A 12,778-nucleotide genomic window follows, 5' to 3' on the forward strand; every position below is an offset into this window, starting at 1 on the left:
GCTGCGCTGCTGACACGCGTGTTCTCCCGCCCCTTATGCAAATGAGGGGTATGTAAATGAGGTGGGAGGGGCGAGGCGCGTACGCGGCTCCCTCGGGGTCTCTACCCCGGTACCCGGTGCCTCGGGCCCGGGTGTCACAAGATGGCGGCGCTGGGGCGGGCCGGCGCTCAGCCGGTAACATGGCTGCCTCGGGATGTTCCACGCCGCTGCACCGGGGGGGGCAGCCCCGGTGGTCACCGGTTGCTCCCCCCCCCACGCCGTATCCCGAAGGAAACCGGCCCGGCCACACTGCTGACCCTGCTCGGTGCCCGGGTGGGTAACGGAGGGCGGCGGGGAGGGCTCAGCCCCGCTCCGGCCCTCACCGGCAGTGACGAGCGGCGCCTCCCCCACCTCCGCAGTGGTTTGCGCCGCCCCGCCCCCGCGGCGCCTCGGCGCTTGCCATTGGCTGGGCGCGGCGGGGGTGGGTATAAATAGAGGAGGTTGGGGGTGTACCCCTCTATGCGCTGCTGGAGCCGGGTCGGGGAGGTTCTGTTCCCTTCCTGGTGTTCCCTATGGGAAGTGGGGGCGGGGGGCTCCCCCAGCCCAGCTCCATGGGGGGGAGCTCAACGTGAGCCCGACGGGTGCGGTGAGGCCGAAAACCAACCGGGTGCTGCGCTGAGCTGAATGCTGTGAGCTGAGGGAGGGGATCCTGCCCCTCTGCTCTGCTGAGACCCCCCTGCAGCCCTGTGTGCAGTGCTGGGGTCCCAGCATGAGCACATGGAGCTGCTGGAGCAGGTACACAGGAGGCCACGAGGATGCTCAGGGGCTGGAGCAGCTCCTGTATGGAGCCAGGCTGAGAACATTGGGGCTGTTGAGGCTGGAGAAGCTGTGAGGAGACCTCAGAGCAGCTTCCAGTGTCTGAAGGGGCTACAAGGATGCTGGAGAGGGGCTCTGCATCAGGGACTGTAGGGATGGGACAAGGGGTGATGGGTTCAGACTGGAACAGGGAGTTCAGGTTGGGGATAAGGGAGGAAATTCTTTCCTGTGAGGGTGCTGAGGCACTGGAATGGGTTGCCCAGGGAGGATGTGGCTGCTCCATCCCTGGCAGTGTTCAAGGCCAGAATGGACAGAGCCTTGGGTGCCATGGTTTAGTGTGAGGTGTCCATGGCAGGGGTTGGACCTGGATGATGTTAAAAGCTCCTTCCGAACCCAAACCACTTTATGCCTCTTGTGCTGTCCCCAATCCCCCCATTGCCCCATGAGAACCCCTCCACTGCCGGTGTAACCCCACACAGACCCCATCACCTCCCATTGCCCCCATAACACTTCATTACCCTCCATTAACCCCCATGCACCCCCCACTGCCCCGCCCTCTGCTTGGGGGGCGTGTCCTTGATCAAGCCCCGCCCCCTCCCGTCCTAAGCCCCGCCTCCCCGTGCCCTTGCCTCCTCTCCCTCGCTCAGGAGGGGGCGTGTCCTCCTCCCCACCAATCACCATCGAGGAGCCACCTATCCTTCAGCCAATAGCGATGCGCGGCGCGCCGCGATGACGTCAGGGGCAGCGCGCCGCAGGGGCGGCCCCGCTGAGGCAGCGGCGGCATGTGGTCTCCGCGCCGGCCGCTCGCCGGCCTCGTGTCCCGGTGCGCCCGGTCCGGCCCCGCCCCCTCCCGGACCCCCCTCCGGGACCCACCGGAGCGGACCCGGAGCACCGGACAGGGGTCCTGGGCCGGGTCCTGGTGGTGGCTGCTCCGCGGCCGGTACCGGGGCCGCACCGGGGAGGCGGAGCGGGCCCGGAGCACCGGAGGCGGCGGACGGGGGTCCTGGGCCTGGTCCTGGTGGTGGCTGCTCCGCGGCCGCGTGGCCTTCGCCGCCACCGGGCGGCTCATGGCGACCCTGGCCGGGGTGTTCGTGTGGGACGGGCAGCGCATCGAGGAGGAGGAGCTGCAACGGTGCGTGTGCCCCCCCCATCCCCTTCCTAGGGCCCATGGGGGTCCGGACACCCCCGACCCCTCGGGTTCCCCCCCCGGCTATAGGGCAGGGCCCATAGGCTGAGCGGGGGGGATGCCCCTCGAGATCTATGGGGTGGTGCCCCCCTTGTCCCCGTTTCTGGGTGCGGGGGGGTCCCCTTTGTCCTCTCCTGTCCCCCCATGGGGGCTCAGTGGGGATTTGGGGTGCTCCTTTAACTCCCCCTCTATAGGGTTTGGGGTCCCCCCTTAGCTCCCCCTCTATAGGGTTTGGGGTGCCCCCTTAGCTCCCCCTCTATAGGGTTTGGGGTGCCCCCTTAGCTCCCCCTCTATAGGGTTTGGGGGTGCCCCCTTAGCTCCCCCTCTATAGGGTTTGGGGTGCCCCCTTAGCTCCCTCTCTATAGGGTTTGGGGCCCCCCCAGATGCTGGTGCTGCCCATCACGGTTGGCGCTTACACCCCAAGCCGGGGGGGGTCCGATCCCACCGGATGGCTCCAGAGGCACCTCCCTAAGGAGCCTCGAGCCCCGTTTGTGCCACCCGGATCCCAGCGCTGGGAAAGGCCCCAAATCCCATTCCCAAGGTAGCACCGGAGCCGCTGCCCTTCAGGGCCATGGGGATGATCCCGCTGCAGTTTTCCACTGGGCTCAGCAGCTCTCGGCTTAGGCCTGGGATTAAGGGAATCAGGGCCGGGATTATCCCATCCTCAGTGCTCGGAGCCTCCTTGTGAGGATCCCTCCAGCTCCATCCGCTGCCCTTGGATCCCTCCTCTTTGCTGTTCCCTTTCTCCTTATCCACCACTCACTTCCCAGCCCAGCAGCTGCTGCCTCTTGGCTCAGGCAGGTGGGAATCCATAGGGAACAACTGGGATCAAACCCAAGGAATGGGATCCCAGGATCACCTTTCCCATCCCCTCTCCTTTAGCTCTGTTTTCCCTGGGATCCCAGGCAGGGATGGGGGCATTGGGGTCTGGGGCAGCCAGAGCTGCACCCCCAGATATAGCAAAGGGGTTTGTGGAGCCAGTGTGGGATCCATGCAGGAGTCTGGTGACTTCCAGGCAATGGGAATTCAGCCGGACCAGTGCGACCGGCCTCACTGGTGCCAGTCCCTTTGACACAGTGAGTGTGTTGGGAATGAGCCTCGGGGCGGATCCAGCCTATCTGCTGTCAATGGGGGGGAAGCAGCAGCTTGGGATGGGTTATCCCGGATCTTGGACCTGGTTCTTGGACCTGGATCCATCTGTTAGGGATGAAGGTGCCGGCCATGTGCTGGTGACTGACAGGGCTCTGGGGCTCTGCTCCCAGCTCTGCGCAGGAGATGAAGCACATGGAGAACATTTCCAGCCTGTTCCAGGGGGATTCCCAGCGCCTGGAGCCGCGAGTGGAGCAGGGGGAGCAGCCCTGGGAGATGATCATGGATAAGAAGCACTTTAAGCTCTGGCGACGGCCGATCGAGGGCACCCACTTGTACCAGTACCGAGGTAATGCAGTGGGAACACTCCCATTGCAGCCCTTTGGGGGGGGGGGGGGGTCCTTTCCCTTCCCATCCCGGGGTTTAAACCCCCTCTTCCCACAGTGTTCGGCTCCTACACGGATGTCACTCCCAGGCAGTTCTTCAATGTGCAGGTGAGCACTGTGGGCATCAGCTCAAGGGACCTTCAGGCTCCTCCAGCCCCATGGAGCAGCCGGATGCAGGATCCCTCTGGATCCCAGCTCCTCACCCCCCTGCACTCGGCTCCCTCCGCAGCTGGACACTGAGTACCGGAAGAAATGGGACTCCTTGGTCATCAAACTGGATGTGATCGAGAGGGACTCGGCCACCGGCTCTGAAGTGATCCATTGGGTCACACACTTCCCGGTGAGCAGCCCCTTTCCCATCCCTCATCCCGGGAAGCCAATGGGCTCATCCCTGCCCTTTCCCTCCCAGTATCCCATGTATTCCCGGGACTACGTGTACGTGCGGCGCTACAGTGTGGACCGGGAGAACAACCTGATGGTGCTGGTCTCACGGTAGGTGTCCATGTCAAACCACAGGGATCTGCCTTGAAACCACAGCAGGTTTTGGGGTGCAAGCCCTGTTCTCTTGGTGCCCCCCTCCGAGGCACCATCCGTGCACCTCATCCCAAGCTGCTCCCATCTCCTTCCCTGCAGGGCTGTGGAGCATCCGAGTGTCCCGGAAGATCCCGAGTACGTCCGGGTCAGGACCTATGAGTCCCAGATGGTGATCCGGCCCCACAAAACCTTCGATGAGGTGGGTCCTGGGGGGGGTGTGGGGCAGAGGAGACCTTCCTGCTGCTCCAATGGGATCTGCTCCTTCTCCAGCTGGGCTCAGTGCTCCCCATTGGAGAGGGGGATCAGTCCCTTCCCAAGGGCAAGGAAAACCCATCCATAGGGGACTGGGAGCTCTAGCTCAGTAGTTTGATCCCTTCCCTGCTCCCAGGAGCCAAACTCCCTGCAATCCCATTGGGAAGCACTTAATGCTCCTAAATCCAGCCTCAGGATTCTTCCTACAGGGAATCCAGGGGGGAGGGGGGTTGGAATGTGGAATTCCTGCGGGCTCAGCTCTGCTTCTCCTCCCCAGAACGGGTTTGATTACCTGCTGACCTACAGCGACAACCCCCAGACCGTGTTCCCCCGTTACTGCCTCAGCTGGATGGTCTCCAGTGGTGAGTGATTCCCAAGGCTGGGAATTCCCACCCCCTGGCTGGGAGATTCCATCTGGAGCAAGCCGGGAGGCTCCAGCATTCCCTGTGCCGGGAGCAGGAATGGGAGGAGATGCTTTAAACTGGAGCCATGGAGTTGGGGGGGGGGGGGGGTTTGTGTGGCTGGGGCTGCTCTTCCTTCCGCATGGGAAGGGTCTGTGCTGAGGATATCCCATCAATCCCAAAGGAAAATGAAGGGGGATTCCCCTTTTAACTCATTCCCAGCCCCAGGATCCGAGTGCACAGAATGGAACCGGAGTCAATGGGGGAAGTGTGATGAATACTGGGATGCAGATGGGCTGTGGATCCACTGGGATAGCTGCTGAGCTGCAGCCTGGGGAGGGAGAAGGGAGGAAAAGGAGACGGGAGATGATGGGAACAGGGAAAGGGAGGAAGGAAAAGGGAGGCCTCAGGTTGGGGGGGGTTGATCAGCAGCCCCAGTGCCCCCATCAGCTCCCGTTATCCCATGTCCTTCCCACCAGGAATGCCGGATTTCCTGGAGAAGCTGCACACGGCAGCACTGAAAGCCAAGAAGCTGGAGCTGGAGGTTCGGGATTACCTGTCTGCCAAGGGGCTGGAGGGCAGCGAGGCCAAGGCTGAAGGCAGCCGCAGCCCCGCACAGCTGGAGTATGCCTGAGGATCCCATGGGATCCAGGGGTGCTGGACTGGGAATGATGGGGGGGGAATATCCCATAACCCCTTTGTTAACCCCCCCCCCCCCCCCAGCTCCTTGTGCTGTCCCTTTCCAGCCTCTTGGAATGGTTTTGGGTCTGAATTTTGTATGGATGGAGCTGGATGGGGTTGGAGGAGGATGCTCCACATCACCCATCATGGGGGGGTCCCCACCCAAAGCCCCTCCAGCCTCCTCACCTTGAACTGGGGAGGCTGAACTGGGTTAACTGGGATGAGGGAACTGCTCTTGGGGTGGGTTTGATCCCAGGGCTGATCCTGCCGGATTCCAGCCCAAGGGGGGGGGCTCATGTCACAGGCCCCTCCCAGGATCCCGTTTCACTTCCCACCTTCAGGAACCCCATTGGAGGATGTCCCTATGGCAGCGTTAATGGGGTGTCCCCCTCCTCCAACCCCCCTTTAACCCCCTTAGGAACTGACCCCCCTATTCTATATAAATATGAATTCCCACCTAAAGCCCTTGGATCATGGGAAGGGGCTGGGGGTGCAGGGGCTGTTTGGGGGGGTCATGGCCCTGGAGCCAATGCTGAGGGTGACACTGGGGGGTCCCTGCAGGCCGGGGGGGGCAGTGGCTGTGCCCCCCCCAGAGGAGCTGTTGCTCTATGGGTGACACCAGCAATGCCCACACCCCCATCACCCCCCATGTCTGTGCCCCCCCCCGGGGTCATTGGGGTCAGGGGGGGCCGTGGTGCTCACCAACCTTTATTGCAGCAGCACAAGGGGGGGCTGTGACCCCTGACCCCCCTCGGGGGGGCTCCCCCTGAGGTTCCCACGTTGCTCCCAACACCCCCCCCCCCCCAGTGCCATCAATGGTGCCACCGTGGCCACAACGGGGTCATCATAGGGATAATGATGCCACCATAGCCCCGGTGCTGCCATGCCCATATCAACGTCCCCATGCCCATAACGCTGTCCCCAGGTCCCCGGTGTCCCCCCAGCCCCACCCCCGGCTGCATCCGTGCCCTGCTCCTGCTCCACCTGCCCCATGGCCCCCCCCACCCCTCCCCATCTGCCCCATGGGACCCCCCCCACTCACTCTTTTGGCCCTTCCTGGCCACGCAGTCCCGGTGGGTGAGGGCCGCGGCCCCCCCCGCAGCTCCGGTCGGGGTTCGCTGCTCCTGGGGCCGGGGGGCTCCTCCTCCTCCTCCCCATCCTCATCATCCCTACGGGGGGGGCTCCGCATCACGGGGACCCCCCCGTGCCCCCCCCGCACTCACACTGACCACGGCAGCTGCGGATGGAGCCGTAGAGAGCTTGGGGGGGGGGGGAACCGGGGCTCGGGGGGGGCCCGTGAGGGGGGGGGGAACCGGGGCTCGGGGGGGGGGGGAACCGGGGCTCGGGGGGGGCCGGTGCAGGTCGGTGCTGAGCAGCATCAGGGCACAGGTCAGGGAGTGAACCGTGTCCGGGGGGGGCAGCGCGGGGGGAGCCCCCAGTGAGGACACCGTCCCCAGCAGCGCCAATGGGGGACCCATAGGCTGGGAGGGGATGGGGGCTCAGGGGGTACCTATGGGTGCCTGTCTATGGGTATCTATGGGGGCTATGGGAATCTATGGATGTTTATGGGCATCTGGATGTCTATGAGTGTCTATGGCTGCTGTGGGTGTCTCTGGATATCTATAGGTGCTATGAGTGTCTATGGCTGCTGTGGGTGTCTGGGTGCTATGGGTCTCTATGGGTGTCTCTGGGTTTCTATGGGTGCTATAGGTGTCTATGGGTCTCTATGGGTTCCGAGGGGGTCCCCAAGGAGTGGGGGGGACCCCAAAGGCTGCGAAGGGGCCTCGGGGTGGGGGAGGGGAGGTCAATGGGGAACCCCCGCGGGGATTTGGGGGCGCTCTTGGGGGATGACCCCAGGGTCCTTGGGGCTCCCCGAGGTCAGGTGGGGTCCCCACGGGCTCGGAGGTCTCTGGGTCCTCCCCCTCAACCCCCTCCCCCCTGTCTGTACCTGGCCACGCCCCTCGCAAGCCACGCCCCTCGCAAGCCACGCCCCCACGTCCCGGCCCCGCCCCCCCGACGGTGCCCCCGCACGCCCCGAGCCGGTTCCATCTCTTTATTGCCCCCCCCCCCCCCCCCCCCCCCCCCGCTGCCCCCCGGGGGTCAGATCCGGTGCAGGTAGAAGGCGGTGGCTCCGTCGGGGGGGGCCAGGCCCAGCTCGTGCCCCCCCCCGGTGCTGAGGAAGGCCCCGGGGCTCGCGGCCGCCTCGAACGTGTGCGTGGAGCCCCCGAAGCTCTTATAGAAGGTGCAGGGGGCGGCGCTCTCCTCTCGCGAGAACAGCTCCAGCAGCCCCACATCCTGCGGGGGGGGCAGCGCTGGGGCACCGGGGGGGGGGGGGGGGGCAACACCTGGAGCTGCCCCCTGAGGCTGAGCACAGCGGGACCCACCTCGGGGGGAGATCCTGTGGGTGCCCAACCTATGGGTGCTCTACCTATGGGTGCCCTCATCTTGGGGTGACCTCCTATGGGTGCCCTCACCTCGGGGTGCTCCATCTATGGGTGCTCCCCCTATGGGTGCCCAACCCTGAGGTGCTCCACCTATGGGTGCCCTCATGTTGGGGTGCTCCACCTATGGGTGCTCTCCCTATGGGTGCTGCACCTATGGGTGTCTCAACCTTGGGGTTCTCCATCTATGGGTGCCCTCATCTTGGGGTGCTCCCCCTATGGGTGTCTCAACCTATGGGTGCTCTCATGTTGGGGTACTTCACCTATGGATGCCCAAACTTGGGGTGCTCCACCTACGGATGCCATCACCTGAGGATGCTCCACCTATGGGTGCTCTCCCTATGGGTTCCCCACCCATGTGTGTCTCAACCTTGGGGTTCCCCCTCTCGTGCTGACCCAGGGGTGCCCTCCCCTCGGTGCTCCCCCCCCATGGGTGCCCCCCCCTTACCAGCAGCTGCAGCCGGGGCTCGGGGCCGGGGCTACAGGCCAGGGCCCGGCTGCCCCCCCGGATGCCCACGAGGAGGGGGCAGCGCCGGCGCTGCAGGTGCGGGTTGGGCACCGCACTGAGGGGCTCTGCGGGACACGGAGGGGCCGGTTGGGGGGGGGGCAGCGGCCGCGGGGCCCCCCCCGCCCCCGGCACTCACCTTCCTGCTGGGCGCTGGCTCCCTGCAGGGGGAGGGGCACGAGGCGCCCCCCCCGCAGGCACAGCCCCCGCTGCTCCGGGTCCCGCAGCACGAACCGGTACGGGCGGCCCCGGGGCTGCGGCGGCGCCAGCGACGGCCCCGTCAGCTCCGGGGAGGACTCTGGGGGGGGCACAGGGGGGGTGAGACCCGGGGGGGGGTCGGACATCGGGGCACGGGCAGGGGGCACCGGGACGGGCGGGGGGGGCCGAGCCCCCGGGCACAGCCGGTACCTGGCCCCAGCCACTCGTCGAACAAAGCCTCCATGTCGGGGTCGGTGACGGCCTCCGGTGCATCCCCGGGGCCCGAGCCCCGCTCCGCAGAGACCCCCCCCGGCTGCTGCAGGGGCCGCTCATGGGGTCCCCGGGGCCCCTCGGCCCCACTGTGGCCCGGGGGGGACAGGGACACGTTGGGGTGAGGGCGGGCGGCGCTGGGGCCACAGCCGGGGGGGGAGGAGACCAGCGCGGCCACAGCCCCATCCTATCCCGATCCAAACCCATCCTATTCCCATCCCGTCCCCATCCCATTCCTGTCCCGACCCCATTCCCATCCCATCCCCATCCCGTCCCCATTCCATCCCCCTCCTGTCCCCAGCCCATCCCATTCTATTCCCATCCCATTCCCATCCCCATCCGCAGCCCATCCCCAGCCCATTCCCATCTGCATCCTGTCTGCATCCCATCCCTATCCCATCCCCAGCCGGTCCCCATCCCATCCCCATTCCATCCCCCTCCTGTCCCCATCCCATCCCCGTCCCCATCCCATCCCCATCCCATTCCCATCCCCATCCCGTCCCCATCCCATCCCCATCCCATCCCTATCCCATTCCCATCCCATCCCCATCCCATCCCCCTCCCATCCCCATCCCATCCCCATTCCATCCCCCTCCTGTCCCCATCCCATCCCCATCCCCATCCCATCCCCATCCCATTCCCATCCCGACCCTATTCCATCTCATCCCCATCCCCATCCCGTCCCCATCCCCATCCCATCCCATCCCCCTCCCATCCCCGCACACCGGGCGCTGCTCTCAGTCGGCTCCAGAGTGAACTCGCTGCAGCCGCTGCCGGCAGGACCCGGCTCGTTCCCGATCGGCTGGTACCGGATGATCGGAGCCTGTCCCGGGATGCGGCTCTGGCTCTTATAGAGCAGGGAGCAGAGCCCGGCCCTGGCCTCGGGCGGTCCCGGGCTGGGCTGGGCCGGGGATGGGGAAACCTCCCCCGGTGCCCGAGTCCCTCCGTGTCCCGGTGTCCCCTCCACGGCCCCATCCCCATGTCCTGGTGCTGCTCCTCTGCCTTCGGGTCCCGCATTCCTGTGTCCTCCATATCCCTGTGTGCCGCACGCCCGTGGCCCTGGGATGTCCGCACGTTCCTGTGCCCCATGTCCGTGTGTTCCCTACATCCCATAGACCTGCCCGCACACATCCCCTGTCCCTGTCCCCATGTCCCTGTCCCTGTCCCCATGTCCCTGTCCCCTGTCCCTGTCCCTGCGGTGTCCCCACCTCTCCCCCTGTCCCCACATTCCCCCCTCCCTCCGCTGCCCCCATCCCCCCCCCGATCCCGTTCCCGTCTCCCGGGGCCGGTCGGGACCCGCTGGGGCTGCAGCTGTTCCAGGCTCCCCCCTCCGGTGTCCCAGCCCCTGCAGCCCCCCCCTGGTGTCCCCGTCCCTTTCGTGCCCCCATTTCCTTGCTGTGCCCATTGATGTCCCCATCGCTTTGGTGTCCTCACCCCCACGGTGTCCCCCTCCCCATTGTGTCCTCATCCCTTTGGCAGCCCCGTGGTGTCCCTTGCCCCATGTCCCCATCCCCATTGTGTCCCCATCCCTAAGGATGCCCCCATCCCATTGGTGTCCCCATCGATATCCCCATCCCCAACAATGTCCCCGCACTGTCCCCATGGTGTTACCATCTCTCTGTGTCTCCATCCCCATTGGTGTCCCCATCTCTTTGGTGTCCCCATTGATGTCCCTGTCCCCGTGGTGTCTCCATGCCCATCAGTGTCCATATCTCTTTGGTGTCCCCATTGATGTCTCCATTCCCGTAGTGTCCCCATGCTCATTGGTGTTCCCAGTGATATCCCCATCCCCACTGGTGTCTCCATTTCAGTGGTGTCCCCATTGATGTCCCCATCCCATTGATGTCCCCATCCCATTGGTGTCGCCATCCCATTGGTGTCCTCACCCCCATGGATGCCCCCATCCCATTGGTGCCCCTATGGTGTCCCTATTAATACCCCCATCCCATTGGTGTCCCCATTGTTGCCCCCATCCCCCGGTGCCCCGGTGCTGCCCCCGGTGCCGGTTCCTGCCCTGCAGGCTCAGGCTGTGCTGGGCCCGGGTGAGGCACCGGGACCCGTTCTGGATGCCCATGACAGGGGCAGCCGCGGTTGGGCACCCAAAACACCTCTCTGGGGTCCCCCCCCCCGCTGCCGGGTCCCCGCTCAGCCATGGACGGGCACGGGGGGTGTCCCGGTGCCGTCGGGGCTGCCGCAGGCGGGGCTCGAACTCGGGACCTCACCGCTGGAGGAGCAGCTCCCTCCTCACTGCGCCACCGCAGCGCACATGTGTCAATGGGGAGGCGCTGCGCATGCGCAGTGCGGCGGCGGGGGCCATGGCGCTGCGGGCCGCGGTGCTGGCGCTGCTGCTGTCGGGGGTCGCGCACGGACTGTACTTCCACATCGGGGAGACCGAGAAGAGGTGTTTCATTGAGGAGATCCCGGACGAGACCATGGTCATCGGTAAGGGGGGGTCCATAGGGTGCCGGGGGGGGGTCCGGTGACCGGGGGGGGGGGTCCCGGTCCCGGTCCGACCCCCCCCACCCGTGTTCCCATAGGGAATTACCGGACGCAGCTCTGGGATAAGCAGTCCGAGTCGTTCCTGCCGTCCACGCCGGGGCTCGGCATGCACGTGGAGGTCAAGGACCCCGACGGCAAAGTGAGTGCCTCGGGTCTATGGGGCAGCCGTGGGCCTGGGGCACCCATGGGACCCTGGGGTCCGTTCTGGGCCCCTTGGGGTGCATGGGTACCCCAGGGGAGGGCCCTGGGGTCCGTTCTGGGGGGGTCCCTTGGTCCTGCACAGGGTGTGCTTGGGGCGCACGGGGCACCCATTGCCCAGCGCAGGGCCCCTTGAGGTGCACGGGTACCCCTAGGGGGGTCCCTGGGGTCCGTTCAGGGCCCATTGGGGTGCATGGGTACCCATGGGGGGATGTCCGTGGGGCGGCTTGGAACGGGGGCAAGGGGAACCTGGGGTGCTTGCAAAGGAACGGGTGGTTCTTGGGGTGCCTTTGAGGCTGATCTGGGGGTCCGTGGGGTGCGCACTGTGCTGGGGGGGTCCGTTGAGGCCAGCCCATGGATGCTGCAGCGGGTGCTGTGTCCGGTGCAGGTGGTGCTGTCCCGGCAGTACGGCTCCGAGGGTCGCTTCACCTTCACCTCGCACACACCAGGGGAGCACCAGATCTGCCTGCACTCCAACTCCACCCGCATGGCGCTGTTCGCTGGTGGCAAGCTCGTGAGTGGGGACCGGGTGTGGGGACACCGCGAGGAGGGGGTACCGGTGACATCCTGAGAGCAGGGGTACCAGGGACACCCTGAGAACGGGGGTACCGGTTACACCCCGAGAGCGGGGGTACCGGGGACACCCAGAGAGTAGGGGTACCGGTCACACCCTGAGAGCAGAGGTACCGGTGACACCCCGAGGCAGGGGTACTAGTTACACCCCGAGAGCGGGGGTACCGGTGACACCCGGAGAGTGGGGATACTGGGGACACCTCGAGGCGTGGGTACCGGTGCCACCAGCACACCCTGACCCCTGTTCCCCGCAGCGGGTGCACCTGGACATCCAGGTTGGGGAACACACCAACAACTACCCCGAGATCGCGGCCAAGGACAAGCTGACGGAGCTGCAGCTCCGCGCGCGGCAGCTGCTGGACCAGGTGGAGCAGATCCAGAAGGAGCAGAACTACCAGCGGGTGAGCACCGGGATCGGGGGGGGATCCCGTGACCCCATCCCCTGACCCCATCCCCTGACCCCATCCCCTGACCCCATCCCCTGTTCCCATGGCAGTACCGGGAGGAGCGGTTCCGCATGACCAGCGAGAGCACCAACCAGCGGGTGCTCTGGTGGTCCATCGCCCAGACCATCATCCTCATCCTCACTGGCATCTGGCAGATGCGGCATCTCAAGAGCTTCTTCGAGGCCAAGAAGCTGGTGTAGAGCCCCCAGCACCCCCCGGAGGGGCTCCCATGGAGGGGGGAGGGGTTTGGGGGGTCCTCGCTGCTGTTTTGAGAGGAAATAAAGCGTTTTTGGGGTCCATTGGTGCGGGTGTGATGGGGGATGT

General features: G+C 65.8%; 3 protein-coding genes across 3 annotated transcripts; 2 read left to right on the forward strand and 1 right to left on the reverse strand.

Moving 5' to 3' along the window:
• The first annotated feature begins 1,600 nt into the window (after positions 1 to 1,600).
• LOC117437143 (stAR-related lipid transfer protein 7, mitochondrial) lies at positions 1,601 to 5,775 on the forward strand. Its single transcript, XM_034070520.1, has 8 exons — positions 1,601 to 1,927; positions 3,244 to 3,419; positions 3,515 to 3,564; positions 3,686 to 3,796; positions 3,866 to 3,948; positions 4,090 to 4,189; positions 4,520 to 4,604; positions 5,123 to 5,775. The coding sequence occupies exons 1-8, from the start codon at positions 1,863 to 1,865 to the stop codon at positions 5,275 to 5,277; spliced, it is 825 nt and encodes a 274-aa protein (XP_033926411.1). The 5' UTR covers positions 1,601 to 1,862; the 3' UTR covers positions 5,278 to 5,775.
• Positions 5,776 to 7,424: 1,649 nt separating this feature from the next.
• On the reverse strand, positions 7,425 to 9,827 carry LOC117437162 (protein piccolo-like). Its single transcript, XM_034070586.1, has 6 exons — positions 9,813 to 9,827; positions 9,464 to 9,639; positions 8,679 to 8,875; positions 8,410 to 8,568; positions 8,214 to 8,338; positions 7,425 to 7,619 (listed from the first exon to the last, which is right to left on the reverse strand). The coding sequence occupies exons 1-6, from the start codon at positions 9,825 to 9,827 to the stop codon at positions 7,425 to 7,427; spliced, it is 867 nt and encodes a 288-aa protein (XP_033926477.1).
• Positions 9,828 to 11,022: 1,195 nt separating this feature from the next.
• LOC117437151 (transmembrane emp24 domain-containing protein 4) lies at positions 11,023 to 12,751 on the forward strand. The gene is made up of 5 exons (XM_034070559.1): positions 11,023 to 11,180; positions 11,276 to 11,376; positions 11,824 to 11,949; positions 12,263 to 12,409; positions 12,505 to 12,751. The coding sequence occupies exons 1-5, from the start codon at positions 11,030 to 11,032 to the stop codon at positions 12,652 to 12,654; spliced, it is 675 nt and encodes a 224-aa protein (XP_033926450.1). The 5' UTR covers positions 11,023 to 11,029; the 3' UTR covers positions 12,655 to 12,751.
• The last annotated feature ends 27 nt before the right edge of the window (positions 12,752 to 12,778 follow it).

This window comes from Melopsittacus undulatus, chromosome 18 (genome assembly GCF_012275295.1).
Source record: "Melopsittacus undulatus isolate bMelUnd1 chromosome 18, bMelUnd1.mat.Z, whole genome shotgun sequence".
NCBI classification, from domain to species: Eukaryota; Metazoa; Chordata; class Aves; order Psittaciformes; family Psittaculidae; genus Melopsittacus; species Melopsittacus undulatus.

Bases quoted from the DNA above. Each gene is read 5' to 3' on its own strand.
- LOC117437143 (XM_034070520.1), top strand. From the start codon at position 1,863: ATGGCGACCCTGGCCGGGGTGTTCGTGTGGGACGGGCAGCGCATCGAG. The intron at 3,797-3,865 runs GTGAGCAGCCCC...TTTCCCTCCCAG, and splicing joins ATTGGGTCACACACTTCCCG to TATCCCATGTATTCCCGGGA. The intron at 4,190-4,519 runs GTGGGTCCTGGG...TCTCCTCCCCAG, and splicing joins CCCACAAAACCTTCGATGAG to AACGGGTTTGATTACCTGCT.
- LOC117437162 (XM_034070586.1), bottom strand. The intron at 8,569-8,678 runs GTACCGGCTGTG...TGCCCCCCCCAG, and splicing joins CGACGAGTGGCTGGGGCCAG to AGTCCTCCCCGGAGCTGACG. The intron at 8,339-8,409 runs GTGAGTGCCGGG...CGTGTCCCGCAG, and splicing joins AGCCAGCGCCCAGCAGGAAG to AGCCCCTCAGTGCGGTGCCC.
- LOC117437151 (XM_034070559.1), top strand. From the start codon at position 11,030: ATGCGCAGTGCGGCGGCGGGGGCCATGGCGCTGCGGGCCGCGGTGCTG. The intron at 11,181-11,275 runs GTAAGGGGGGGT...GTGTTCCCATAG, and splicing joins GGACGAGACCATGGTCATCG to GGAATTACCGGACGCAGCTC. The intron at 12,410-12,504 runs GTGAGCACCGGG...TTCCCATGGCAG, and splicing joins AGGAGCAGAACTACCAGCGG to TACCGGGAGGAGCGGTTCCG.